The sequence below is a fragment of the Gopherus evgoodei genome, chromosome 2 (genome assembly GCF_007399415.2).
Source record: "Gopherus evgoodei ecotype Sinaloan lineage chromosome 2, rGopEvg1_v1.p, whole genome shotgun sequence".
NCBI lineage: Eukaryota > Metazoa > Chordata > Testudines > Testudinidae > Gopherus > Gopherus evgoodei.
The window spans coordinates 152,172,249-152,198,122 of record NC_044323.1 but is presented as its reverse complement, the minus strand read 5'-3'; the positions used below and the strand labels follow the sequence as shown (position 1 = coordinate 152,198,122).

General features: G+C 44.0%; 1 protein-coding gene across 2 annotated transcripts; it reads left to right on the top strand.

Moving 5' to 3' along the window:
* The first annotated feature begins 207 nt into the window (after positions 1-207).
* ANXA4 (annexin A4) lies at positions 208-24,377 on the top strand. Of its 2 annotated transcripts, none has more exons than XM_030551952.1 (13): positions 208-327; positions 7,534-7,590; positions 9,492-9,579; positions 10,816-10,910; positions 12,618-12,731; positions 14,629-14,719; positions 17,136-17,215; positions 18,164-18,220; positions 18,548-18,641; positions 19,682-19,777; positions 20,645-20,703; positions 21,044-21,166; positions 22,244-24,377. In XM_030551952.1, the coding sequence occupies exons 2-13, from the start codon at positions 7,582-7,584 to the stop codon at positions 22,301-22,303; spliced, it is 966 nt and encodes a 321-aa protein (XP_030407812.1). In that variant the 5' UTR covers positions 208-327; positions 7,534-7,581; the 3' UTR covers positions 22,304-24,377. The 2 variants fall into 2 exon arrangements, with proteins under 2 accessions (XP_030407812.1, XP_030407813.1); XM_030551953.1 differs by lacking the exon at positions 208-327 and adding an exon at positions 3,246-3,337.
* Positions 24,378-25,874: the final 1,497 nt, after the last annotated feature.

Here is a 25,874-nt window from a genome sequence, read left to right as displayed (position 1 = left end):
AATTGTGACTGAGTTCATGCCCTGGGTTTAGTGAGAGGGGCCGTCCTTTGGTGCTCCCCTTGAGTGCTACTGATAACCCAACCCCCAGAGCTAGGAAGAGGAGAAATGGATCCCCCTGCGGGGAAGTGACTGGCTCCAGGGAGCAGGAGAGGCTATCCCCCCAGTGAAAGCGGAGCTACTGACGGGTTATTTCCAGACCTAGAATCCAATGAGTCCCCACCCCTGTCAGGGCGTGTCCTGCCCTTTTGTGTCAAACCCAGCAGGGCTCGCGATTAGCCTCCACGCCACACTCGGGAGCAGCGGACGCCACGGCCTGTGGAGCAGCGGGTGAGTGGCCGGTTTTCCAGGCAGAGTCCCCCGCAGGCTTGCTGGGAATAGGGACCCGCCTGTCCCCCTGCTGCGGCTGGCAGCGTCCGGGCTCCCCAGCGCTATGGGGAACTCCGCTTTCCAAACACGGCAGCGCTGCCAGGCGGCTCCTAGCCCCTGTCCTCCCCGCGCTGGGGGCTTGGGGACCCGATCCAGCATTGGTGGGGGCGCATCCGGGCCCATTCGCCCTGTAATAAGCGCTAGGAGGGGAGCACACAGCCCGAAGCGCTCTGCCAGCCCAAAGGGGGCTCGGGGCCTGGGTGTTCTCCCCCTCTCCGCTGGCCAGGCAGGAGCAAGGGCCCTGACGCGTGGGAAAGAGGAACCTCACTCAGAGACACCCTCCACCCCCATCCTGCTCGAGGATGGTGAAGAGTTTGTTCTCCCCCGCAGCTGCTGTCCCGGGAATGGCCCAGCCCTCCTGGGCTGCGGGGTGGCAGCTTGCGTTTGGCTAGGCAGGCGGCGGGGAGTGGAGGTGGGTGGGGAGAAGGAAGGAGTCAGCCTCCCTCCAGGTAGGGCACCCGCTGCGGCTTCTAGTGAGTTGTGTGTGTGAGGAGGGGCTGGTTGATGTCAGCTCTGGGAACGAAAGGGGAGCTGGGGGCCAGATTCTGCTCTTGCTTACACTAGTGTGACTGTGGCATCACCCCACTGAAGGCAATGAAATCATCCCGGAATGACCCCATCCAAACTGAGAGGGCACTGGCCCATTGCATAGGAACCGGAAGCAGTTAATGGTGGCAGAGCTGGTTTGGCAGGTCTGTTTGAGGAGGTGAATATGGCAGACAAGAAGCATCACTTGTTAGGTTCACTGCCTCTGGGGCACCTGTCATTGGCCACTGTCGGTAGACAGGATACTGGGCTGGATGGACCTTTGGTCTGACCCAGTATGGCTGTTCTTATGTTCTTAAGCAGTCAAGCAAATCCTGCATCTGCTTTTCTAGGTAGCTGATCCCTGAGACTTTCAGTGTTTCTATTACAAACCGTAGGCTAAGCCCTAACAATGCTGTGGAAAGGACAAACACAGTTCCTGCTCTAATTCATTGATTTACACATTCAGAAAAATCAAATTATAGGAGTAAAATGCAGGTTTCTAAGTTTCGATGTGTACTTTTCTCCTTTAAAAGGGCTTGTCTCTATGGAGAAGTTATTCTGGAATAAGGCTGTGTGTGAATTTAAAGTACAATAACTATTTCAGAATAACTGCCTGTGTGTACACTCTCTTATTCTGGAATGAGCATCTGACGGAGAGCTTTGTGTGGCTCCGAAGCTCATCTCTTACACCAACAGAAGTTGATCCAATAAAAGATATTGCCTCATCCCCCTTGCCTGGAGTAGAACAGAGTGTCCCACAGTAGCTATTCTGGTCTATTTCACTGTGCAGAGGAGCTGGTAAGTGTGTGTATGCATAGGCCTGGGTGTGTGATTCAGTATAAAGTCAGAGATCTGAAACACGCACCCTACAGCCACTTCCCCTTAAAATTCTATATGCTAATCCTGTAGCTGCATCTGCTTGCATGGACTCTTGCATGCATGTTAAGTGGGGCTATGCTGGCATTGCAGGTTCTGGGGTTCGGCTCACTAGGGACCCAATCCTGCAAACGCTGAAGCCAATAGTCACTTTGACTGCAGTGGGACTGCTCATGATGGTAGAGCATTAAGCAGGGACAAAAGCATTTTACAGGATTGGGCTTAGGTAGAGCTGCAAATGTTGCCTTTGGTGTAGCTACCAGTGCTGGTTCACTGTCTACACTGGCACTTTACAGCACTGATGCTTCCAGCGCTCAGGGGTGTGTTTTTTCACACTCCTGAGCGAGAAAGTTGCAGCGCTGTAAAGTGCCAGTGTAGACAAGCCCTCAGAGTGTAAGGTGAAGTCTGTCATTTGTAACTTCTTGAGTGGGTGGTCTATGTGCATTTAATCAATAGGACTTGGAGATGGGCTTTTTTTAATTCTGGAAACTCTGGATAAATTAATTCTCTTCTGTCCTGGGTTTCATTCATCTATTTTCCACCTCATTCAAAAATCTCTGAATGTTTTTGTCCTGCATGATCATCAGTCTAGCCCATCTCCTCCTCTGCTATTGTCCATAGGCTCCCAAGTCCCATTTTCAAAAGTGACTTGGTCACTTAGGGCCCTGACTCCCATGGTCTTTCAATGCAGTGAATGCGTTACATTGAAAATTGATTGTACTCAGTATCCATATCACTTTTGAAAATAGCACTTAGGAGCCTAAATGGTCATGTACACTGCAAAAAAAAAAAAATTACAAAAAAATCTCACGACGGCAAATCTCAGAGCCTGGGTCAGCTGACGCAGGCTTGTGCTATGGGGTTAAAAATAGCAGCATAGATGTTCCTGCTCAGGTTGGAGCCCAAGTCTGAAACCCTGCGAGGTGTGTGGGTCTCTGAGCCCAGGCTCCAGCCCAAGTGAGAACATCTCACTGCTCTTTTTAGCCCCATAGTAGGAGCCTGAATCAGTTGACCCAGGCTCTGAGGCTCACTCCTGCGGGTTTTTATTTTTTTTGCAGTGCAGACATACCCTAAGTCACTCAGGCGCTGTGGAAAATTGTACTTAGCATACCTGAATGCGGCATGACCTTCCTTCTGTTACCTTCATCCTGTCTTCTCCTAAGCTTTTCAGAGCTGTCTATTTTTTGGGTCTAGCACTTTGCTGGATGCAACATAAATTATTCATTTAACAATGCAGCTAAGTGAGACCATAAACTCTTTCAGTTACTTCTCATGTTCATCTGTCAACACATCTTTCCACAGAAGTTGGTCCAATAAAAGGTATTACCACACCCACCTTGTCTTCTTCCACAGTAACTTCATGTACAGTTCCACTGTGCCAAAAGAGCCATTACAAAGATACTGTAGGCAACTCTGCCCCCACCCGAAGTGAGATGTTATCTGCGCAGCTTTGTTCAGCTAACTACCATAGACTGATTCTCCAACTGGAACAAGGGTTTTGCAACAGGTAGTATGCAATGGCTGGCCTGCATTTTCAAGTGTCTGTTGTTTTGGGGTGTTTTTTTCCTGAGTGTCCAATTTGAGGCACTACTCGTTGCCTAATTTTCAGAGCTGCTGGACACCCTTGCATCTCATTGAAATTGGAGATATGGGCATTCAGTACCTTTCAAATCAGGCCTTGAAAGAAGTTGTCTCAATTGGAGTACCAAGAAGCTGAGACTCCCAAAGTAAATGGACACTCTGGGGAAACTGAGGCCAAAAACATTGATCTCTCAACTTGTCATTGTCCAGGGACACCTTTCTGGGTCTTGGGTTCATGTAGAAAGACAAAATGGGAGAATTTTTTTAATGATGTGGAATTAAAATTGTAACCTCCCCAGCTCTCGATAAACTGATCATACATGGGTGCAGTAATAGATAACTTACACTAATAAACATGAGAATGCCAAGATTGTCTGAATGGAAGGTCTAGAATGAGGGAAATGGAGAATGTCACAACACAGAATCTAGAAGTGTAGGACTGGAAGGGACCTCAGTAGTCACCTAGTCCAATCCCCTGCACTCAAGGCAGGACTACGTAATAACTAGACTATTCTGGACAAGTGTTTATCTAACCTGTTCTTAAAAACCTCTAATAATGGAGATTTCACAATGTCCCTAGGCAATTTGTTCCAGACATTAGAAAAAACTTCCTAACCAAAATCTTCCATGCTGCAATTTAAGCCCATGCTTTTTGTTCTATCCTCACAGGTTCAGGAGAACAATTTTTCACCGTCCTCCTTGTAACAATCTTTTACGTACCTGAAAACTGTTATCATAAGCCCCCCAAGTCTTCTCTTCTGCAGACTAAGCAAACCCAGTTTTTTCAATCTTTCCTCATAGGACATGTTTTCCTGACCTTTAATCAATTTTGGTGCTGTCCAATGGACTTTCTCCAGTTTGTCCACAGCTTTCCTGAAATGTGCCCAGAACTGGATGCAATGCGCCAGTTAAAGCCTAATCGTCACAGTTTACTCCTCCTTCAAGCTGTCATGGTCAATCCTGTATATGTCTGCAATAACTATGGAACCTAAGAAGAAAGAGAACATTCACCTAGCTTTACATGGGCCAGATCCTCCACTGGGGTAAATCAGCCTAGCTGCATTGACTTTAATGGAGCTGCCACCAGCTGAGAATATCGGTTCTTATGTCTCAACTCCTAGTCTTTCCTCTTTGTAATCTAGTGTTTCTTAATAATCCGGCACATGGGGCCTCCTTACTTCTCACAAACACCAACAAAAGTCACAGATGAATCAAAATTGCGGAAACAGCATAATCTCACAGCGCTCCTGGGTTCGTAACAGTCACATGAAATGACTCCAGGGGATAATTCTGCTGTCTCTGCAGTAGCTCCATTGAACTCCAAGCACAATTCACCTTAAGAATAGTAGCTCTTGACGTTCACGAGATGTGAGTTCTTGTTTAAAATGCGTGGGCCAAATTTTGACTCTTTTCCTTTTTCCCGTCCCATCAGCTGGAATAAGTGAGCATGGGAAAGGCTCTTTATAGCTTTTGATTGTGTTCATTTATAGTTTTTAGTCTTCCTTAATTAAAACAGAAATAAATACGTGCATAAAAACTGGGCCTTGAAAAATGGCAAATAAACTGTCTATGGAATTGTCAAAGCTTTAAAAGCAAGTTCCAGCTGTGGGTATTCATGGAATTATATATTCTAACTGCAAATACTCAGACAAAGTGTGTAGAACACTGAGCCTTTTAAAGGAGATGGTAATTAAAACCAGAAGGGTAAATCCTACACCTAAATATCTGAATCCTAAATTAAAATTTCTTTTCCAGATCTCTGGATAATTTAGTTAAAACTGAGCAAAAATTTTCAGCTGAAACTTTTTGGCAAAAATGTTCAGATTCGCTGATACCCAAAACATTTTGCAAATTTGTATAGATTCTGCTGAATTGTTGGTTTGCTCCCTCTGTCTCCTCTCCTCAATCACTTTTGAAATGAAATACTTCAGTCTTTTTGGTTTGAAACTACTTTGTTTCTCAACTTTAATTTTATTTTGTAAAAATTAAAAAACTGGTTTAAATTAAAATTGACTGGCTAAGCAGCAGTTCTGCATAAAAGGACCTGGGGATTACAGTGAATGAGAAGCTGGACATGAGTCAGCAATGTGCCCTTGTTGCCAAGAAGGCTAATGGCATATTGGGCTGCATTAATTGGAGCATTGCCAGCAGATCGAGGGAAGTGATTATTCCCCTCTATTTGGCACTGGTGAGGCCACAGAAAGGATATGGACAAATTGGAGAGAGACCAGAAGGGGGCAACGAAAATGATCAGGGGATTGGGGCACAAGACTTATGAGAAGAGGCTAAGGGAACTGGGCTTGTTTAGTCTGCAGACGAGAAGAGTGAGGAGGATTTGATAGCAACCTTCCAACTACCTGAAGGGGGGTTTCTAAAGAGGCTGGAGCTTGGCTGTTCTCAGTGGTGCTGTCAGATAACAGAACAAGGAGCAATGGTCTCAAGTTGCAGGGGAGGAGGTCTAGGTTGGATATTAGAAAACACTATTTCACCAGGAGGGTGGTGAAGCACTGGAATGGGTTACCTAGAGAGGCGGTGGACTCTCCATTCTTAGAGGTTTTTAGGGCCCGGCTCGACAATGCCCTGGCTGGGATGATTAGTTGGTGTTGGTCCTGCTTTGAGCAGGAGTCGGACGAGATGACCTCATGAGTTCTCTTTCCAACTTCTATGATTCTGTGAATTGATGTGTGTCGTCAACCTACACCAGTATATTTTCTTTTCAAAATTGCCAGCAAACCCCAGCTCTACTTACAGTACCTTTCAAAGGAAGAGCTCAAATGGTTTTGCAAGCTCACTTGAGATTATTATCCAATTTTCTAGATGGGTAAATGGAGACACTGAGAAATTAAGGGCCAATGGGAGTTAGGCATCTATGCATTTATGAAAATTCCACAGATGCCCATTGACCTCTTTAGATACCTAAATATCTTTAATAATCTGCCCCCAAAAGACCTGTTCAAGGTCACACAGTGAGCAGGTGGGAGGTGAGGGATGAGAATCCATCTGTCCAGACTCCCTGGTCTACGCTCTAGTTACTGGACCATACACCTGAAGTAGCTAACTAGTTATTCTAGTGATGGAGCAGAACCTTGTTAATTTGCACAATGTGAGATTCACCACTGGAGCAGAGGGCTGAAACAAGACAGGGCAACACTTACCTCCTCCAAACAGGGTTTAAGTGATACCTAGGCCATGGGCTCGTGCTCTGCACAGGGCTGAATTCCACCCACTTGCTAACTTACAACCATGAAGATTCTCCCACACAACCTAGCTGAGAGGGATTGCTAGGCTAACAGTGTTCCAGTGAGTTCTCCTGTCGATCAGACTTCATTATTTGTGCAATATACACTCCAGTACGCTTCATAGCTAACTCTCTATCCTGGTAAACCCCACGGGTCAGAATTAATGAATATATGTTTTGTGACGCAATGCTTTTTGTTTAAATCAAGTTTGTTCTCTAGATACTAACTGAGTGTTATGTTGCAGATATCCCATTCATTATTATTTATTATTTGTATTGCAATTAGCGGCCCTAGTCATGGATCAGGACCCCATCGTGTTCGGTGCTGTACAAATCCAGAACTAAAAAGGCAATCCTTGTCCAAAAGAGTTCATTAGGGTGAAGGAAAGAGGTTGTACTGTAAATTACAGGTATCAAAAGGTAGGATTGTCAAAGAAACCTAACGCAGTTAAGCACCCGACTTCCAGATGAAATTTCATGTTTCTCTGGCAATCCCACCCTTCATATTTATCAGAAACCAACATATGTTTAGAGTGGTTCAGTCTGATGTTTGAAGTCATGGATATCTATAAATATCCAAATGTGATAAGTATCGCTGTAATTCTTAATCTGCTTTTGACTGTTAATATTTGTTTGTTCAGTACAACTTGGATGTTAGTAGTTATCTCAAAGGTGAATGTAACCTACTGTAACAAGAATGCTGGTGGACAGTTACTGCCTTTCGCCTCGAAGAATGAAGCAGTTATGTTATTTCTTTACAGTGTCAGGTAGAACCAGCCTCATTGATTTAAGTCACCTTTGGATAGAAGCAGAGAGGGTGAATTCTGTCAATTATTTTCTAGGACGCTTCCTTTTTATCAACACTCCCTCTTTTTTTATTGCAGATAATCATCTGTTTGGGTACCTTGACGTTAAAATATTAACTGAATACTATGGCAAAGGTGAGTGTTTGCTTCCAGGTACCAGGCAGTGCTTGGTAGACTCAGTCCCTGCATTGATTACATTTATCTGATCAGTGCAATTATATTTACTTAGATAAATGATGTAGCAAGAAAAGGCTAGCACTGCCTGACATAATGGGAAGGACTCATTGCTGCCTACTTCCTCATACTAGAATGTGGATTATCTTCAGTAATCTATATATCTACTAACGGCCAGGTCTTGCACCAAAATCAGTGAGCTTTGCTATCGGCTGGAAGAGACATCAAGAGGTCGCTTAGTCCTATGACAATAAGCACAACAGGTTCCTCAGAATTCTACAGTTTCCATCCAAGTTGTATCCAGCTATTCATGGAAAATGCCTACGCTTCTCCTGCCAAATAGCTCCAGTTTAGGCATTAAGGCCCAGACCCTCAAAGATATTTAGGCACCTGTTCCCATTTATTTGAGTGTGAGGGAGTTGCCTAAATACCTTTCAGGATGTGGGCCTAATGGCCTTATGCATTGAGCATTGAAATTAATGGAAAGACTCTCATTGTTCAGTGGGAACAGAAGCAAGCAATGTGAGTCAGTGGATCTGGCCCTGGATTGAGTGTCAAGATCCAGGTTCTAATCTCTCTGACGTGATCAAGTCACTCCAGCACCTCCCCATGCCTCTGTTTCTCCATCTGTAAAATGGAAATGATGGTATTTGCCCACTGTTGTAAAAGTGCTATGTAGGAGCCTTGTAGGGATTTGATTCTTTCATGGTGACATGGATAACTATTGATACTAAAGGGATATGCCACAACTGGATTTAACAAAGGTGCCAGACTGGCAGGCCAGGAGAATGGAGTCCTTTACTGAATTGCAGAACAAGTACAGTGCAGGCAGCAGCCAGGTGTTTCCCATGCCAATGTGGTTTAATCCTCAGTTGAAAGAGATGCTCCCCTAGGAGTGTCTCTCTTGCAGGGTGAGGCAACAGCTTAGGGCAGAATGGAAGCTTGTCTCTGCAGTCAAAAAAGCTAACAATGTTGGGACCCATTAGGAGAGGGGTAGATAATAAAACAGAAAATATCATAGTGCTGCTATATAAACCTGTGATGGGTCCACACCTTGAATACTGTGTACAGTTCTTGTTGCCTCATCTCTAAAAAGATGTGTTAAAACTGGAAAAGGTACAGAGAAGGGCAACAAAAATTATCAGGGGGATGGAACAGCCTCCATATGAGGAGAGAGTAAAAAGACTGGGACAGTTGGGCTTGGAAAACAGATGACTGATGGGGGTGGGGTATGATAGAGGTCTGTAAAACAATGAATGGTATAGAGAAAGTGAATAGGGAAGTGTTATTTACGCCTTCACATAACTCAAGAACCAGGGGTCACCCAATGAAATTAGTAGGCAGCAGGTTTAAAACCAGTACGCACGTGCTTCTTCATGCAATGCACAGTCAACCTGTGGAACTCCTTGCTAAGGGATATTGCGAAGGCCAAAAGTATTGCTGGATTCAAAAAAAGAATTAGGTAAGTTCATTGAGGATAGGTCCATCCACGAGTGTTAGCCAAAGATGGTCAGGGATGCAACCCCATGCTGTGGGTGTCCCTAGCCTCTGTTTGTCGAAAGATGGGACTGGCTGACAGATCACTCAATAATTCCCCTGATCTGTTCATTCCTTCTGAAGCATCTGGCATTAGCCACTGTCACAAGACACATTACTAGGCTAGATAGACCATTGGTCTGACTCAGTCTGGCCATTCTTATGTAACCTGCTGTACGGCTACATAGACTCTCACGTTATATAAACACAAACCCCCTCCTCAGTTTTGTAACTGGTCTCCCCTCAGAAGAATCTATATATAACTGGGATTTTTCATGTGTTCTTCACTGATTCTGTCTTTAACAATTGATGTTCTGTATGTTTAGGCTGGAAACCGGGGCACAATCAGGGAGGCCTTGGGCTTCAGTGCTGAGGAAGATGCACAGAAACTAAGGAAGGCCATGAAGGGACTTGGTGAGCTTGTATTTATTTTTATGACTCTAACCTTTCGCCTCGGAGTGCTAGCATCCTGCATGTCATATGGTTCACTAGAGAAAAAGTTTGGTAACTCGTGTTTGTCTACTGACTCCTGCCCCACCCCCGAGCAGGAGGTGGGGATCACCTCATCCAGTCATGAAATGCAGCTGCTTCTGGGGTGGAACAGGGCAGCTGTTATGCAGTATATAACACTACAAGGTAGCTTTGACACAAATAATGAACACTATCCATATGGAAGGAATTTCAATTTAATACTGAGCAGAGGGAATTTAAAGGGGCAGAATGTTATTCCCAGATTGGGAAAGGACAGCACTGCCTCCAATCCTACAGGAAGGGGATGGAGTTTGTTTCTTTTCTGGATGTTTGATCATGAAGAGCAGCTGAAGCCTACCTGTCTATCACTATAGTATCTCAGTGGCTCATTCACACATGGATAATAAATCTATCCCCACAAAACTCCTGCAAAGTAAGGAAGCATCATTATATCCACTCTCCAGATGGGGGAACTAAGGCACAGAGAAGGATGCAGGGATTCCTTCGAAGGTCACTCAGGAAATCTGAGGCACAGCTGGGAACGGAACCCAGCTCCAAGCCCTGGCTTTAACCGCAAGACTGTCTTTAATCAGCCTGTGATTTGTCTCTCCTGGAACAGGGTGCTCTCAACACCCTATTAGGGTACTATGTCAAGACTGCCTCTGTGGGAAGAGGGGTCTCTTGTAAACTGTCAGTGCCCACTTCTGCTTTCTTGGAGGTCTCCATCCAATTGATGGCCAGGTTTATGGGGTCAGACTGACTCTCAGTCCAAGGTGGCACAGCTGGAGGTCATGATAAAATGCCTTCCTAACAAGGGGAGCTTCTGAGTGTGTAACCCACTGACAAGTGAAAGTTATAGGGTGCCCTCCGTGCCCGATCCCCAGAGGATGGGAGTCAGTTACAGCCCCACCGAGGGAACCCTGTCTCTTTAGAGAAAGCTATAACACCATATGCTCTTTCCTTTGGAGGTTCCCCGGTTCAATCCCCGATATGTTGGCCAAGATGGTAGCCAACACATGTGGTCTAGTGCTAGTTCTCTAGTGCCGTAGAAAATCAGGTTTTAGAAGGAATAAAAACGGTTTGTGTCACACCTGGCAAGTCAGCTGAGTTGCCTGCTTCAAAATTAATACTTATTTATAATATTAACAATCGGGCTGGCTTTCCGGTGTCTCCCCCCAGGTACCGATGAAGATGCCATCATCGATATCGTGGCCAAGAGAAGCGCATCCCAACGTCAGCAAATTTTAATCACCTATAAATCCACTATTGGCAGGGTAGGTAGCCTCTGAATTTCTAGGTTATGACCTAGACAATTCCTGGACTACATGTTTTGTATAGAAAATTAATGACTTCCCTCATTCAGTTGTGGAGAAGCAAGACACAACTTTTGCTGGCCTTAGCACTGAGCTTTGTGCTATCTCCGTTCACTTCAGTGCAGTTGCTCATCCAAAGAAAATTGTAGGGTATCTGTTAAGATTATCTACCAAAATGTAGCAGAAATTTGGTCAAGCAATCTATCTACACACTTGCCTTTATGCTATCTAGTGGATGGTCCTTAATACCACCTGGCACTGATGCAATATAATCTCGGGTATGATTCGTTACAAGTGACTTTTCCTATGACACTTGGCACAACTGGTACCTAACAATCCTACGATGACCATCCAAGTTATACCCAGCTGTTCCGTGAGAACGACTAAGTTATGACTGTTCTGCCCCTGCTTTTCTGCCATATAACTTATGTTTAGGCATACAATGCCTTGCCCATTGACCACTGAAGTCTGTGGAAAGACACTCGTTGAGTTTAATGGGCTTTGGATCAGACTTTAAAGCCCAAATCACCAAGTTTCCACCAACTTTCAGGGTTTTGGAGGTTTTGTGACATTGGAGTTCAATTTTTTCAGAGGTGCTGAGTACTAACACGACCAAAACTGAAGTCAAGGTGAGCTGCTGGTGTCTGGATGCCCAGCAAGCTCTGGATCTCCAACTGAGCACTCTGACCCTCTGGCCTATGCCCATGGTGAGAATGACTGCTGAATATCCAGCTCCCCTGGCACCAAGGGGTTAATGGCTGAATCAGTTTAACTTGCTTAACCTGCTATTAAAGCCTTACCTTTTATCTTGTGTAAACTTTCTGAGCACATGCTGCTTGTTTGTTGAGCAGGCTCTTCTGTGCCTGCAAAGGAAGTGTTTACAGGGAAACAGATCTGTTCACTGGAGGCCACTGCTAATAAAACTCATGGCAGTGTGAACTACTGACCCACCTTAATAGTCACTTGCACACCTGGTAATTCACCACACTATGCCCTACCCTTCATGCTCCATCCATTAACAAGCAAATCAACGATGCTTTTCAAGGATTTAGTGCTAACTGCTATGGCACGGCAGCTGTGCCCTCTAGCCCTGTAGCGTAGGCACTTGCTACAGTGATGGAAGGGTTTTTTTTAATCTACCCCGTGAGAGGCAGTAGCTAGATCAAGGAAAAATTCTTCCGTTAGCCAGGTGGAGACACCACTAGGTTTAGGTCAGCTTCGCTACATCTCTCAGAGGGTGTGAATTTTTCACACCCTTAGCGACATAGCTAGGTTCAACCTATAGTTTAGGTGTAAATCTAAGCCACCTGCCCAAGAGGATGCGATCTGTGGTGGAGCAAGAGATTGAACCTGGTCTCCCAAGTCATAGGCTAGTGCCCTAACCACTGGACTAGCTGACTGCAGAGCAGGAGTTAGATAGGATGTACTAGAATTACCAGAGTTGGACTTCAGCCAGGAGTTTTGTATAGAGTAGCAGGGGCGCTGGAACAATTTGTATAGCGGGGGTGCTGAAAGCCATTGAATCAAACTGTAAACCCTGTATATAGTGGGAATCATTTCAAGCCAAGGGATGCAGCAGGATGCCCAGCACTCCTAGTTTCAGCACCTATGTAGAGGAATGAGGCTTTTTGTTCTCATGACTATTTATCCCCTTCCCTGGTTTTCTAGGATTTGATTGGCGATTTGAAGTCTGAGCTGAGTGGGAATTTTGAGAAGGTGATAATTGGACTGATGACTTCCATCACACTGTATGATGTGCAGGAACTGAAGAGGGCCATGAAGGTTGGTAAATATTCACTGACGTTACAAAAACACCAGTGAGTTCAATACATGGCATGAATTAAACATTCCCCATGCAACTTCTTCCACGGGAGGAAGAAAGAATGTGTGACAGGGTGCTAGTCAGGTCACGTAGCACAATTCTGGAAGGTGCTCTCTGCTACTAAGCTTATGAGGGTTGTATAAGAACCTGAATAGAACATTTCAGAGTGGTAGCCGTGTTCGTCTGTATCAGCAAAAAGAACGAGGAGTACTTGTAGCACCTTAGAGACTAACACATTTATTTGGGCATAAGCTTTCGTGGGCTAAAACCCACTTCATCAGATGCATGCAGTGGAAAATACAGTAGGAAGATATATATATATATACACACACATACACACAGAGAACATGGAAAGATGTGGGTTGCCTTACTAACTCAAATGAGACAAATCAATTAAAGTGGGCTATTAGCAGCAGGAGGGAAAATCACTTTTGTAGTGATAATCAGGATGGCTCATTTCCAACAGCTGACAAGAAGGTGTTAGTAACAGTGTGGGTGGGGGGGTGGGGGGAATTAGCATGGGGAAATAGTTTATAGTTCGTGTAATGACCCATCCACTTCCAGTCTTTATTCAGGGTTTTAGCCCACGAAAGCTTATGCTCAAATAAATTTGTTAGTCTCTAAGGTGTTACAAGTACTCCTCGTTCTTTTTGCTGAATAGAACATGTGCATTAAATCTGCAAACACTTTCTGGACTATGTTCTTCCATTTTGTTCTACTGTGCGATAAGAAAATGAACATGGTGATGTGTTAGGTATAAGACAGCTAGATTGTTAAAAGTTGCAATATGAATTACTTTTGCACTAAGGGCCATTCATAAGTCCTTTATCCTGCTACCCATTTGCAAAATCGGGCTTGACCCTGAAAGAGGTACACGTTCTATGCACTAATAAGAACATAAGAATGGCCACACTGAATCAGATCAGTGGTCCGTCTAGCCTAGTAACCTGTCTAATGACAGCAGCTGATGAAAGATGCTTTATAGGGAATGAACTGAACAGGGCAATTTCAAGTGATCCATCCCCTGTCGTCCAGGCCCACCTTCTGGCAGCCAGCGGTCTAGGGATGCCTGGAGTATGGTCATCCCTGACCATCTTGGCTAATAGCCATTGATGGACCGTTCCTCCAGAAATTTATCTAGTTCTTTTTTGAACCCAGTTATACTTTTTGGCCTTCAAAAGTCTAGCATTTATATAACGCTCTGCATTTTCAAAGCACTGTACAAACATCTGAAGCTGATGGGAGCTTTTTAACAACACCTTTTTTTGTTTGGAAAATGCAGACTTGTCCAAACCTAAATATTTTTGTGGGGAAGGGTCTGCTTGGATGAAAAGGTTTCTTGGGTCCAGGATGAAATGTCTGGTGAGAAAACTAGTCGATAACCTGAGATGTGAGAGACCCAGGTTGATGTTTCTGGTCTGAATCATACACAACAGGGACTTGAATGTGGGTCTCGCACTTCAAAAGTGAGTGCCTTAATCCCCTGGCTGTTCTGGGGTGAGTGGGGTATCTGTGCCTCTGCTTCTTTGCAAAAACTCTCAAAAGGTCTCTGTTTCATCCTGTTGCATAATGGAACTTTTTGAGATTAAAAAAAAAAATAAAAAATCTTTCATGAAACGCCCAGCTCTACAAACAAATATCACCTCATTGCATGAAGTCTGTAACGTATCCCCATTTAAAAAGTGGTGAAACGAATGCAGAGAAACTAAGTGACTTATCCAGACTGGGGGAGTGCTCATCAGATCCTGGACTATTACTCAAGAGAATTGATTCTCAGTCCTGTGTTGCCATCACAGTGCCTCTGTTTGATGGTAGATTGAAAGCAGCTTTCATCCTGATTCTCTGTTCCACATTTAGGGTGCGGGGACAGATGAGGGCTGCCTGATTGAAATTCTAGCTTCTCGTTCCAGTGAAGAAATCCAGCGCATTAACGAGACCTACCATCGTCGTACGTAGTATAAATTATGAGATGCTATGATGTTAGTGCATTTAGAGTAACCTGTACTGGGAGAACAAGAAGGGGAACTTGCAAGAGGTCCCAAGTATGGCCCAGATCCAGGAAAGCACTTTGGCATGTGCTTAAGTTCCATTGATTAAGCACATGTGTAATAGATATGGCAATGTCCTGTAATCTCTTTGGGAGATCTCACTGTATTAAGTTTATGTATCATTGTGGGCCAGGGATTGTGTACAATTCCATGGGGGAGGATGACCACTGTCTTCCTGGAACTAACAGTGATAGGTAAATTCACTTGGGTTGTAACACCTCCAGAGAGGTACCACAACCTGGAGATGCTTGCATATACTGCATCGAACTGGGTTCTCCAGAGACCAACAGACAAAGAAAGGACTTTTGGATAAATAATGTGAGTTTAAACTCACTCACGATGAGGGGCATGTGCAGAAATTTAACCACCCCTTTTGGGTCCGGAAGGAGCTCACTCTCCATACAACTGTGGTCCTGGGACTGGAGGAATTCTGTGCCCCTGATGATTATTTGGGGAGAGGGGGGGTGTCCATGTCCCTGTTTGCACCTCCTCTTGTGCACGCCCCTGCTCACGACTTTGTTTCTGATCCAGCAAATAGACAGGACTTTCTATCTAAGGGTGGCCCCAATCTTTCCTAGGAAGGATTGGAACTTGGAAGGAATTTGGCCTACTGAGGCCCCATAAGACTGATGGGTGACCTGGTAAGATTTTTAGCATGTGCAGAGGAACTCTTACTGTCTTTAATGCTTTCACCTTAAGAATACTTAAGAATAAATGTGCTTGCTTAGGAAAAGCTGTGTGGTAACTTAGAACTGTGGGCAGTTGCCACAGTTCATAGCCTTTGGGGAGAAAGCAAAGTGCAGATGCAGGTCTGTTCAGGGAGTCTGGCTTGCTGGGGAACTCAGTGTAGCCAGGGAGCCGTACAGCCTGGAAAAATCCCTGTCAGGAGGGAGAGAGACCTGCATATCGGCACTAGAGAGCTGATGACTGGGGAGCCTAGAGTTGGGGCCTTTGGTGGACATGGAGTGGGAACACAAGTGCGGTTGCCCTGAACGGTGACAACATACTTAAAGCAAAATGTGTGTTTAGGGATCCTTTCCTGAACCAAGGCTTAAATCACTGTTTCCTAAGGCTGCCTAGTGATTTATTGGCAGAAGAAGCTATAGAAATTCCCACCTCCTCTTGACCCCAAAAACATTTAAATTTCCCAGCCAGCAAATGTGTTTCTCCCAGTTTGTATTATTAATCATTAAATACTGGATGCACTACTTATGTTGATCTAGAGGTAGAAGGTATTTGTGAAAATGCTCTTGCTCTCTCTCTCTCACACACACACACACAGAGATTTAAAAACAACTCACTCAGGCTGTGAACTGTATCCTGTGAACAGCATCTTATCCACCCCACATGATTTCTCCAATAGCTCTCGCTGCTAACAGTTCAACCAAACAATAACTGAACCACCAGAAAGACATCTTGTGAAACTAAGAAGCATCGTAGTCAGTGCAAGAGACTGAGTGTTGTGATACCTTCTTTCTGTCTGCCTTTTACTGGATCGTGATCTAGTGTGCCTGCATCATTATGCTCAGTGGACAGAGACTTAAGCCTTGTCTAAACACACAGAGGGTGAAATTCTGGCAACACTGAAGTCAATGGCTAAACTCTCACTAACATCAGAAGAGTCAGGATTTCACTCAGAAGTTGTACTGGGATCCTGGCCTGTCACTAGGGCCCCTAAGTGCAGCAATAATACAAATAATAATGGTCAAAACTGCTTTTAAAAATAGACTTAAACTGGTTCAAATCCCTGTATAGACAGAAGTTTTAAACTAGTTTGTCTCCTTTTTCAGCTTGTGTCTATGTATTTACAGATGGTAGCTCGTAGTGGTCCCTCCGTTTCAGGCTCAGAGGAAGACCACTCTGCCTCACTACGTAGCTAACTAGCTATAAACCAGAGTTCAGGTGATAAGTGTCTCCATACAGAAGTTTGCACCGGATTAACAAAACACCTTTAGTTAAACCAGTGCAACTGTGTGTGTAACGGGCTCAGATTTATTTTAGAGAGAATGATCCAGATTGGCTTCTCCTCCCATACAACTGTATAACTCTGATTAATTTCACATACACTGGCCTAAATCCAGAGCAACTCCACTGAAGTTGCTTACACTGGTGCAAAGGGAGAGAAGAATAAGATCTAGGGTCAATGTGGCAATTCCTAGGAAGGCAGGTTCAGAAATTGAGGGACAGACGCATAATCCGGACACCTAGGTCACAGCTGGACATGTAGAAGACTTCTCTAAGATGAACAGTATGTAGGTGCTGTACTTTCTCTCTGTTAAAAGCAAGTTTCCGCATATGTCTGTGCTCTCTTGCTAGAATATGGAACTACCCTTGAAAAGGACATTGTCTCAGATACATCTTCCATTTTCCGTCGCGTGCTGGTGTCTCTAGCTACAGTAAGTCCAGTTTAAGAAAAACAGTCTGGTTCTTGTTGCTGTTGAACAAATCTTCTAAGGGCAGGTCTCCACAAGAAACTGACAGCTGTCTAACTGCATTGCTCATGTTGGAAAAATCACACCCCTGAGCGACACAGTTATACCGACCTAACCCCCAGTGTAGACAGCGTTCTGTTGAATGGGGGTGAGACAAGGGTTCACCCATCAACATAGCTACTGCCTCTTGCAGAGGTAGATTAATTATGGTGACGGGAGAAGTTCTCCTGTTGGCGTAGCACTGTCTTCACTTTGTTTTAGTGATGAGGTCTCTCTATACTCAGTACCGTGAATGCCTGATTCGCCTCTCTCTTACAGTTACGTAGGTCAGGAGCAACACAATGGAAGTCAGTGGAGTTACACCAGTGTAAAAGAGATCAGACAGAGTTGTATTATATACTAGTACTAATCCTCCCTCTCATCTGGTTCCTTCTCCTGCTCTCTGCTTTGCAAGTTGTTCTTTTTATCCCCTTCCTAGGCATCCTTCCCCCTCTCCTGCTGCACAGCCTTCCCTTGCTGATCTCCTGCAGGACTGCCTCCATGCTCCCTTGCATTTCAGCTGGTATCTGTGTATCATGTTGGTTTGACCCAAAGGGCAGGCTGCTCAGGGGGCGGGCTGGAGTGGGGCAGGAATCAAGGGGGTGTGTGTGTGCGTTCACACCATGTGCTTTCTTAGGGCCCGTGGCTCCCAATGACATCAGATGGAGTCGAGTCTTCAGCCCCTATTAAAAAAAAATTAAATAATATTCCACCATCCTTCTCGCGACACTCTGTTACATAATTGCAGCTGCTTTCCCAATAGATCCTCATTATATATGCTTGGTAACTTGTTTCAAACAACAAGCTTGCTAGATTGTTTTCATGAACCCCTTGAAAAGCTGAATTTAACACAGCCCTCTTGTGTTTTTGCAGGGAAACAGAGACCAGGGAAACTATGTGGATGCAGGCCTTGCTCAGCAAGATGCCCAGGTCTGTAGCTCTTTGTACTCTTTAAGAAAAATCTGCCTCACCGTTGTGGATATTTGCCGAACCCCCGGTCCTTCCATCCATTGTTTTTTTAAAGGCCAGTGAAAGTCATCAACCATTTAGCTGGCATGTTTGTAGTGCACTGGACTTGGGACCCAGAAAATCTGGATTCTAGTCGTGGTTCTGCTGCTGGATGACCTTGGACAAGTCTCTGCACTTCAGTTTCCCCATATGTAAAATGGGATAATGATCTTTTTGGAAGACCCAAGCTCTCTGGCTTTACTTGAGCCTTTGAGATAACCTTTATTTCATGTGCTTGATTCTTTCTAGTGCTTGTATGAAGCCGGAGAGAAGAAATGGGGGACAAATGAGGGACAATTCCTGACTATCCTCTGTTCAAGAAACACAAATCACTTATTAAAGGGTAAAGTCTCAGCAATTTTCTACATACTTTTCTTTTTTTTCTTCCCTTTTCTTTTTTTAAAAGCACCTTTTTTAGGTATATCTCTTGGCAAATAGAAAGGGACTCTTCTCAAAGGCACATGTCTACTCTGGAGTCTGGTCTTATGTATCTACTTCAGAGTATTTTAATACAGAAACCTATTCTTGTGAGCCTAAAAGGAACTCTAGAGAGACCAGAATTAACTTGTATGGATCACCTACACTCCAGTCTTTATACCAGAAGTAGTAAATTGGGACTTTGGCGACAGTTACCAAGGATAGGAGTTGATTATTCTAAGAAACTTGCTTCTAGAATATCAGGGTTTGAAGGGACCTCAGAAGGTCATCTAGTCCAACTCCTTGCTCAAAGCAGGACCAACACCAACTAAATCATCCCAACCAGGGCTTTGTCAAGCCTGACCTTAAAAATCTCTAAGGAAGGAGATTCCACCACCTCCCTAGGTAACCCATTCCAGTGCTTCATCACCCTCCTAGTGAAAAAGTTTTTCCTAATATCCAACCTAATCCTCCCCCACTGCAACTTGAGACCATTACTCCTTGTTCTGCCAACATTCCCCCCTACAGGAAAGAAAGATGGGCACCATTCTGCTGGATCCACGGTTCTCAAACCAGGGTCTGTAATGATCTTGTTAGTGGCTTTTGCAGAGCTGGCTGGTTGCAAATACTGCTGGTGAAATGGCAAAGCTTCCTTTGTGGCTGAATGTTGAACCAAGTGGGAAAGTTAAACAACTCAGCTTGACCCCATTAAGTAGTAATTCATGACCCTGTTACCAGCAATTGTTGACTGACCAATTAGAAAACTGATGATGGTTAAAGTGAAGATAAACTGAATGGTTTCCAGGACAACTGCAATTGTCTTCCACTTAAAAAAGAGAGGCAAAATGTGCATACAATGTACTCAGTTGCTTGACCTGGCAAACTGGTCCTTGATGGTTAAGTCTTTGTAGACGGCACCAATAAATCTTGCTCAATGACTTTTCATTAGTGTGTATTCTTTTCTAGTCTTTGATGAATACAGAAGGATTGCTAAGAAGGATATTACCGAAAGCATTAAATCTGAGATGTCAGGGGACCTTGAAGATGCCTTGTTAGCTGTGGGTGAGTATTCTAGTTTTAAATTTAGTGTTGTTTAGTCACACAAGAGACTGTTGGGGTGTAGAATGGGAAAGGATTGCTTCTGTCAGCCTCGAGCACAGAAGCCATGGAGTTGAAGCTTGGTTAACTTTCAAATCCATAAGTAGTCCCTGAAATAGAGGGTGATGGGAGAGTGGACAGGGATGAAATGCAAGGAGCCTGTGATGTGTGCAAAGTGCTTTGCTTTTCAAAGCAACGAAGTGTGTGGCCCTTGAGTTAAAATCATTTTCACCATTGCAGGAGACACTAGCGTTTTATCTAAAGTATTAGGCTTGCTTTACCTTGGCATAGCGAGACATCCATGTAGTGTCTCTTGCCCACTGTCTTCACAAAGCAATGTGTAGAGGACATGCTTTGTTGATGGCCAGTAACTGTCTCCATTCTTAGCACAGGTCACGCTGTTTTACTCCTTGCAAATACGGCAAGTAGCTATGAACAAGATGGCAAAAGTTCCACTGCTTCCACTCTCATTGTTTACCTTTGCCACCAGGTGCTAAGGGTGCTGACACTTATCAAAGAGCATTGCAAACTTTAAACAATTGGCTGTACTGTGATGGACAAGACTTTAGGTTTATTTGAAGGGGCTCGTTCTTTTGCATTGCCCTTGCTGTATTTTACAGCTTGTCCAGTGGCCTCTAAATCGATACCTTGGAGCTTCTTGGACTAACAGGGATGTGCATGTTTTGGCCCTAATTCTGCAAATGGATCTGCAGATAGATCTCTGCATGCGCCACTAAAATCCCATGCAGATCTGATGGGAACTTTAAGCAGTAACTGCAACCTTGAAACTTAAAGATTTGGAAAATCTCCCTTGTTCTTTTCTCTTCACAGTAAAATGCATAAGGAATAAGCATGCATACTTTGCTGAAAGATTATATGGTTCGATGAAGGTAAATAGCTTCTGTATGTATGTGGTTTCTCTCCGTCCCCCCGCCCCCACTTAAATATAGAGGCATGCTAAAATAAATAGCAGCTGGATTTAATACTGCAGGGGGAGAGGAGAGAGGGCAGCAACCCAAGAGGTTCATATTCATCATGGATCTCCTCTCCTCCTCTGTTAAGGGACAAAACTGGCATTGCGCCATTATATGCTGAAAATAGGGAACTCTGTCACACTCAGCGCAAAATGCTTTGGGCTAATTTTCCACCCAGAAACTGTGGATGAAACCTTGACCATTAACAATGATTTACCCATAATGCACAATATTTGCTCAAGGCTTTTTTCTTTAGGGTTTAGGGACGGATGACGATACACTCATTCGAGTGATGGTGTCGCGCTGTGAAATTGACATGTTGGATATCAGGCATGAATTCAAGAGGATGTATGGGAAATCTCTCTACTCCTTCATCCAGGTAAGCTTTCCTTTCCTAGAAACCATGGTCTCGCTGCACACAGCACCAGCCACTTTGTCCCTCTATTCTGACTAGTGACTGGTCCACACTTTTCAGACAAGAAGCTATTATTCTTGAACAGCTTTTTTTTGGGGGGGAAGTGTATGTAATTGTCCATTCTTGATATATATTTTTGTTTTTTCACCAGGCATGCAAAAAAAATCGCCTTTTTTTTTTTTAATGACAATGGAAAAGGAAGGAGGAGAAAAGAGTGGGAAATACACAATAAGGGAAAAAAACAGTAAACTTCCAAAAAGATTGAAAAATTAGGTCCATCTCAAACCCCACAAAATTCAAACTTTAAAACATTTTTGCCTTGTATTTAAAATTTTGACCCAGCTCTAATCCTGACTTGCGTTAGGATTGTTTAACACTTTTCCAGTAATGCAAGACTGATTGGTCTGGTGATGAATACTAAGATAACACCATCCAGCCCCTTTGTACCGGCTATCCAAGCAAGATTTCAGCACTCATCCTCTACGCTGTGCTTCAGATCCAACTCACAATGTCTTGTGGTCAGAGAACACTTATTTTTCGACCTTCTATAACTATAAACTGGGTGTCTTAGAAACATTGGCTTGGATTCCTCAAAGGGTTAATGGGCAGGTTTTTTGTATCTCAAATACTCCTGTAAGTTGGATTTCATATTTTAATACTGTAACGGTTTCTCATTTGATCCTTTTTGGTTGATTTTTGTTATAATCAATTTTGCATTTTCAGTTGGATAAAGTATTAACTTTGTCTTAAAATGGTTGTGGGACGTCGTAGCACAGGATAATAGTGGCTGCATTTTAGTGGTGGGCAGTGTGTCCTTATACATGATCAATATGTGTCAAGTACTCTGGGATGAAAGATGCACCTTAAATGTTATCAAACCTTAAGTTGGCAAAGAAATACAAAATCTCATGGGGACAATTCCTACAATCATCTCGGACTGGTGTAAATGATACTGTACGGCCTTTTCTGAGAACACTTCTTGCACATCTAATCACCTCTCTCTCTCTCTCTCCTTTTTTTTTCTTTTCTTTTTTCTTTCAGGGAGACACTTCAGGAGACTATAGAAAAGTCTTACTCTTGCTCTGTGGTGGTGAAGACTAAACCATGTGCAACTTGTTGTTGGAGGGGAGGAGAAATAGATCACAAGATTTATTTTTTTTCAAATAGCTTTAGATAGTGCTATTAGAATTGACTTAGGCTAGTCAATGCCAGTTGCCTCCTATTATATGCTTTTATTGCTTAGAATATGCAATGGTGCACTAATTGTGTCCTCAGAGCCAGTCATGCCTTTACTAGAACTGCCTGACTGAATTACTTCTCCCAGCAGGCTTAGGAAAGACTTCTTGAAGCCATGTTTGCAGAAACAGCAGCACCAGATGTGTTTTAGAGTCTCCAGACTCCATTCTATACAGTTGGATTATCTGTGCTAGAGACCAGCATCTTGCTGCAAAAATGGAAGCGATGGCTACCGTCAATCTTAGACTCTGAGCAAGGTTCTGTTAAGTGAGCACGCAATTTGCTTCCCATTACCAAGCTCACGTCTGTGTTGCCATACAGTGTAATTGCGTGGGTGTAACAGAGGGCCGGGTTCTGCCCGCTCATACAATCCTTACAAAATAGGTGGAAATGAGGGGAGAGTTTAACCAAAGCCTTTAATGCTACTGTAACTTGATCTCCATCCACTACATGAATAATTCCAGAAGCCTTGTGACATCCCATTGCCATTGAACTTACTGACCAACTGAGGTGGGCTTAGGCACAGAATGTATAAGACCCTGCACAGGAAAATATTAACACTGTCCATGTGGGAAAAGTACAGAAAACAAGCTTTATTTCTCTGACTGTATTCCAACATAGAGAAAATCATTAGTCTAAAACGCAAGGCGTGTCTAGATCGAAACATGACCTTTGTTAGAAGCAAACTGTCAACATTCCTCATCACTATGGCTATGTGTGTATGTAAATCGGAAGATAGGAGCAGGATATAATTCACAAGTAGCAAATTAGAAATTCCAGTAGCCTTCGGCCTAGTCTACCACACACACATTTTGTATTAATATAAATGTTGGTTAAGGGTGTGACTTAATTAATATAGTTACACTAGTATGTCCTCTCTGTGGATGCAGTTATAATAGTATAAAGGTGCTCTGTGCTGGAATAGCTTATTTCCCTTTCCGGACAGTAACTGCATCCACCAAGTTATGCGCCTTTAACTACACAGTATAGTAAAAGCAGTACAACTTTTGTGCATAGACAAGGCCCGGCACTTGTCTATGCACATATGCACATAACAAATGCACCTTAGCTTTCCCTGTCCTATAGTAAATTCCTTTTGGAGATCAGGCACTGGGCTGTTAGGCCACATCTATATGTACAGCACTGCAAGGCACGGCTATGTTCTGCAGCATGGCTGGTGAAGATACTCTATGCTGATGGCAGAGAGCTCTCCCATTGGCATAAAAAACCCACCTCTGTGAGTGGCAGAAACTATGCTGGCGGGAGAAGCTTATCCCACTTTGTTGATATAACTTATGTTGCTCTGGGTGGTGGTTTATTCACGCCCTTGAGACATGAGTTATGCCGACATAGCTGTAGTGTAGACATAGTCTTTAGTGTGAGTTAAATAAAGGGAGGCCACATGTGGGCAGAGGTATAGTGCTAATCTCATCTACGTCATGGTCAAAAGTAGTGTCTTATCTCTACTACAATTTTATAGTAGGATAGGGCTAGCTCATTAGTTGTCCTACTGTTTTGAAAACCAACAACCCCAAAACACTTTTTGTAGAACAGTCATAGCTTGAGTGCTGCAGTAATAGTTTTCAGAAGGAAGCAGTGGGGGCTGAGCATGGAAATAGAAGGCAGGATCTACGGTGTTGTAAACCCTACTTTGCCACTCGCTTTGCTCCCATTGACTTGGCCAGGTGCAAAACTGGAACTTCTCTCTGGCCTCGGACAAGTCACTTTGCCTCTGTGTTCTGTTGTCTTTTATGTTCCCTTCTTCACAGGAGGGTTGTTGGCAGTAAGTTTAAGCACTGCAACAATCTGCTGCTCAGTAAGAAGAAACCACTCAGCCTTATCACTACAGCAGGTTCACACCTGCCCTCTGGCTTTACCATAAAAATGGCTCTCTGGCCAGTGCTCACTTTTTCAATGTAATAAATCAATCATTTCTTTACTTTGAATTCCAGAAGGTGTTTTCTCTGAATGAGATGAAATTGCATAGGTGCATTGCCCTGGTTTAGCTAGGCTTGTGTTTACTTGCCCCTCCCACTTCACATCAGCTGCCTCTCCAAAGTGCAGCCAGGACTGCCCCCCACCACAACAAAACCCAGCGGAGGGTCCTTGGGAAGAGTAAGTCTCCAATTATCCATTGGGAGATTCCCTCACATTACCAGGAGAGGGGAGAAATGGGGTTTGTCCTCCTTGCAAAATAAGCGTGGAAGGGAGACCTGCCTACAAGTCCCCTCAGATCAACTGAAGTCAAGGCTCCCACAGGAAGATCCTGTGTTTCAGCAGTAGTTTTGGCCCTTGGTCCCCCCATTTGTGAAAATGGGATCCCCACTGTAGGGGAAGCAGCAGAATAGACAATACAACTCCAACACATCGTTCCTTCTAAGCTACAGCAAGTTCAAGCTCTTTGTCCTTGTTTTTAAGACTTTGCATAAATGGTAGCTTCTTTTGTCTAAGTCTGTGTCTCCACTTAAAATGCTACAGTACCAAAGCAGCTGTAGTACTTCAGTGTAGATAGTAACAGGAAGGGTTCTCTCATGGCTGGTAGTTAATCTACCTCCCTGAGAGGTGGTAGCTTGGTTGATGGAAGAATTCCTCTGTCAACCTACTGCCGTCTACAGCAGGGGTTAGGTCAGCATAGCTACATTTCTCAGCGGTGTGGATTTTTGCTTGCTGATGTAAGTTTTGAATGTAGATCAGTCCTAAGTCTGCTGCATGCCACTGATACCCACTGCACAGCCCCTTTTGTCTCCTCCAACCATTTTCCCACTCTCTTCCATGCCACTCCTTACAACTATTGCTATTTTGTGTTATCACAGCACATAGGAGCCCCTGTCACAGATCAGGACCTCACTGTACAAACACAGAGCAAAAAGACAGTTCCTGCCTCCACAGAGCTTACACTTTAAGTATAAAACAAACAACATAGGTATGGACAAATGGGGCTTGGGGGCGTACAAGGAAACTGAGACAATGTTGGTATGGTCTCAGCCAAGCTGCAATCTATTTTTTTGTAGGCCTCATATCAAAGAATTTTATGGAGGATTTTGAAGGATGAGTTAGTTTTGCAGATCTCTATGGGTAAATACACCTCTACCTCAATATAACGCTACCTGATATAACATGAATTCGGATATAACAGGTAAAGCAGCGCTCGGGGGGGGGCTGCGCATTCTGGTGGATCAAAGCAAATTCGATATAATGTGGTTTCACCTATAATGCCGTGAGCTTTTTGGCTCCTGAAGACTGCGTTGTATCGAGATAGAGGTGTAACTGCCTTTTCTGAGTTGGTGCATAAACCTCCGCTTTCATCACAGTCAGATCCCTCAGAAGACCTTTTTGAGAATGATACCCACAAGAAGTTAGCTAACTAATAGTTAAAAGTATGACTGGAAAGAAGGTTAGTCAAAGTGTCTCAAGCAAATTACTAACAGTTGTGACC

Coding starts and splice junctions, on each gene's coding strand:
- ANXA4 (XM_030551952.1), top strand. Junction 9,580..10,815: donor GAAGGCCATGAAGGGACTTG/GTGAGCTTGTAT, acceptor GTCTCCCCCCAG/GTACCGATGAAGATGCCATC. Junction 19,778..20,644: donor AGATGCCTTGTTAGCTGTGG/GTGAGTATTCTA, acceptor TTCTCTTCACAG/TAAAATGCATAAGGAATAAG.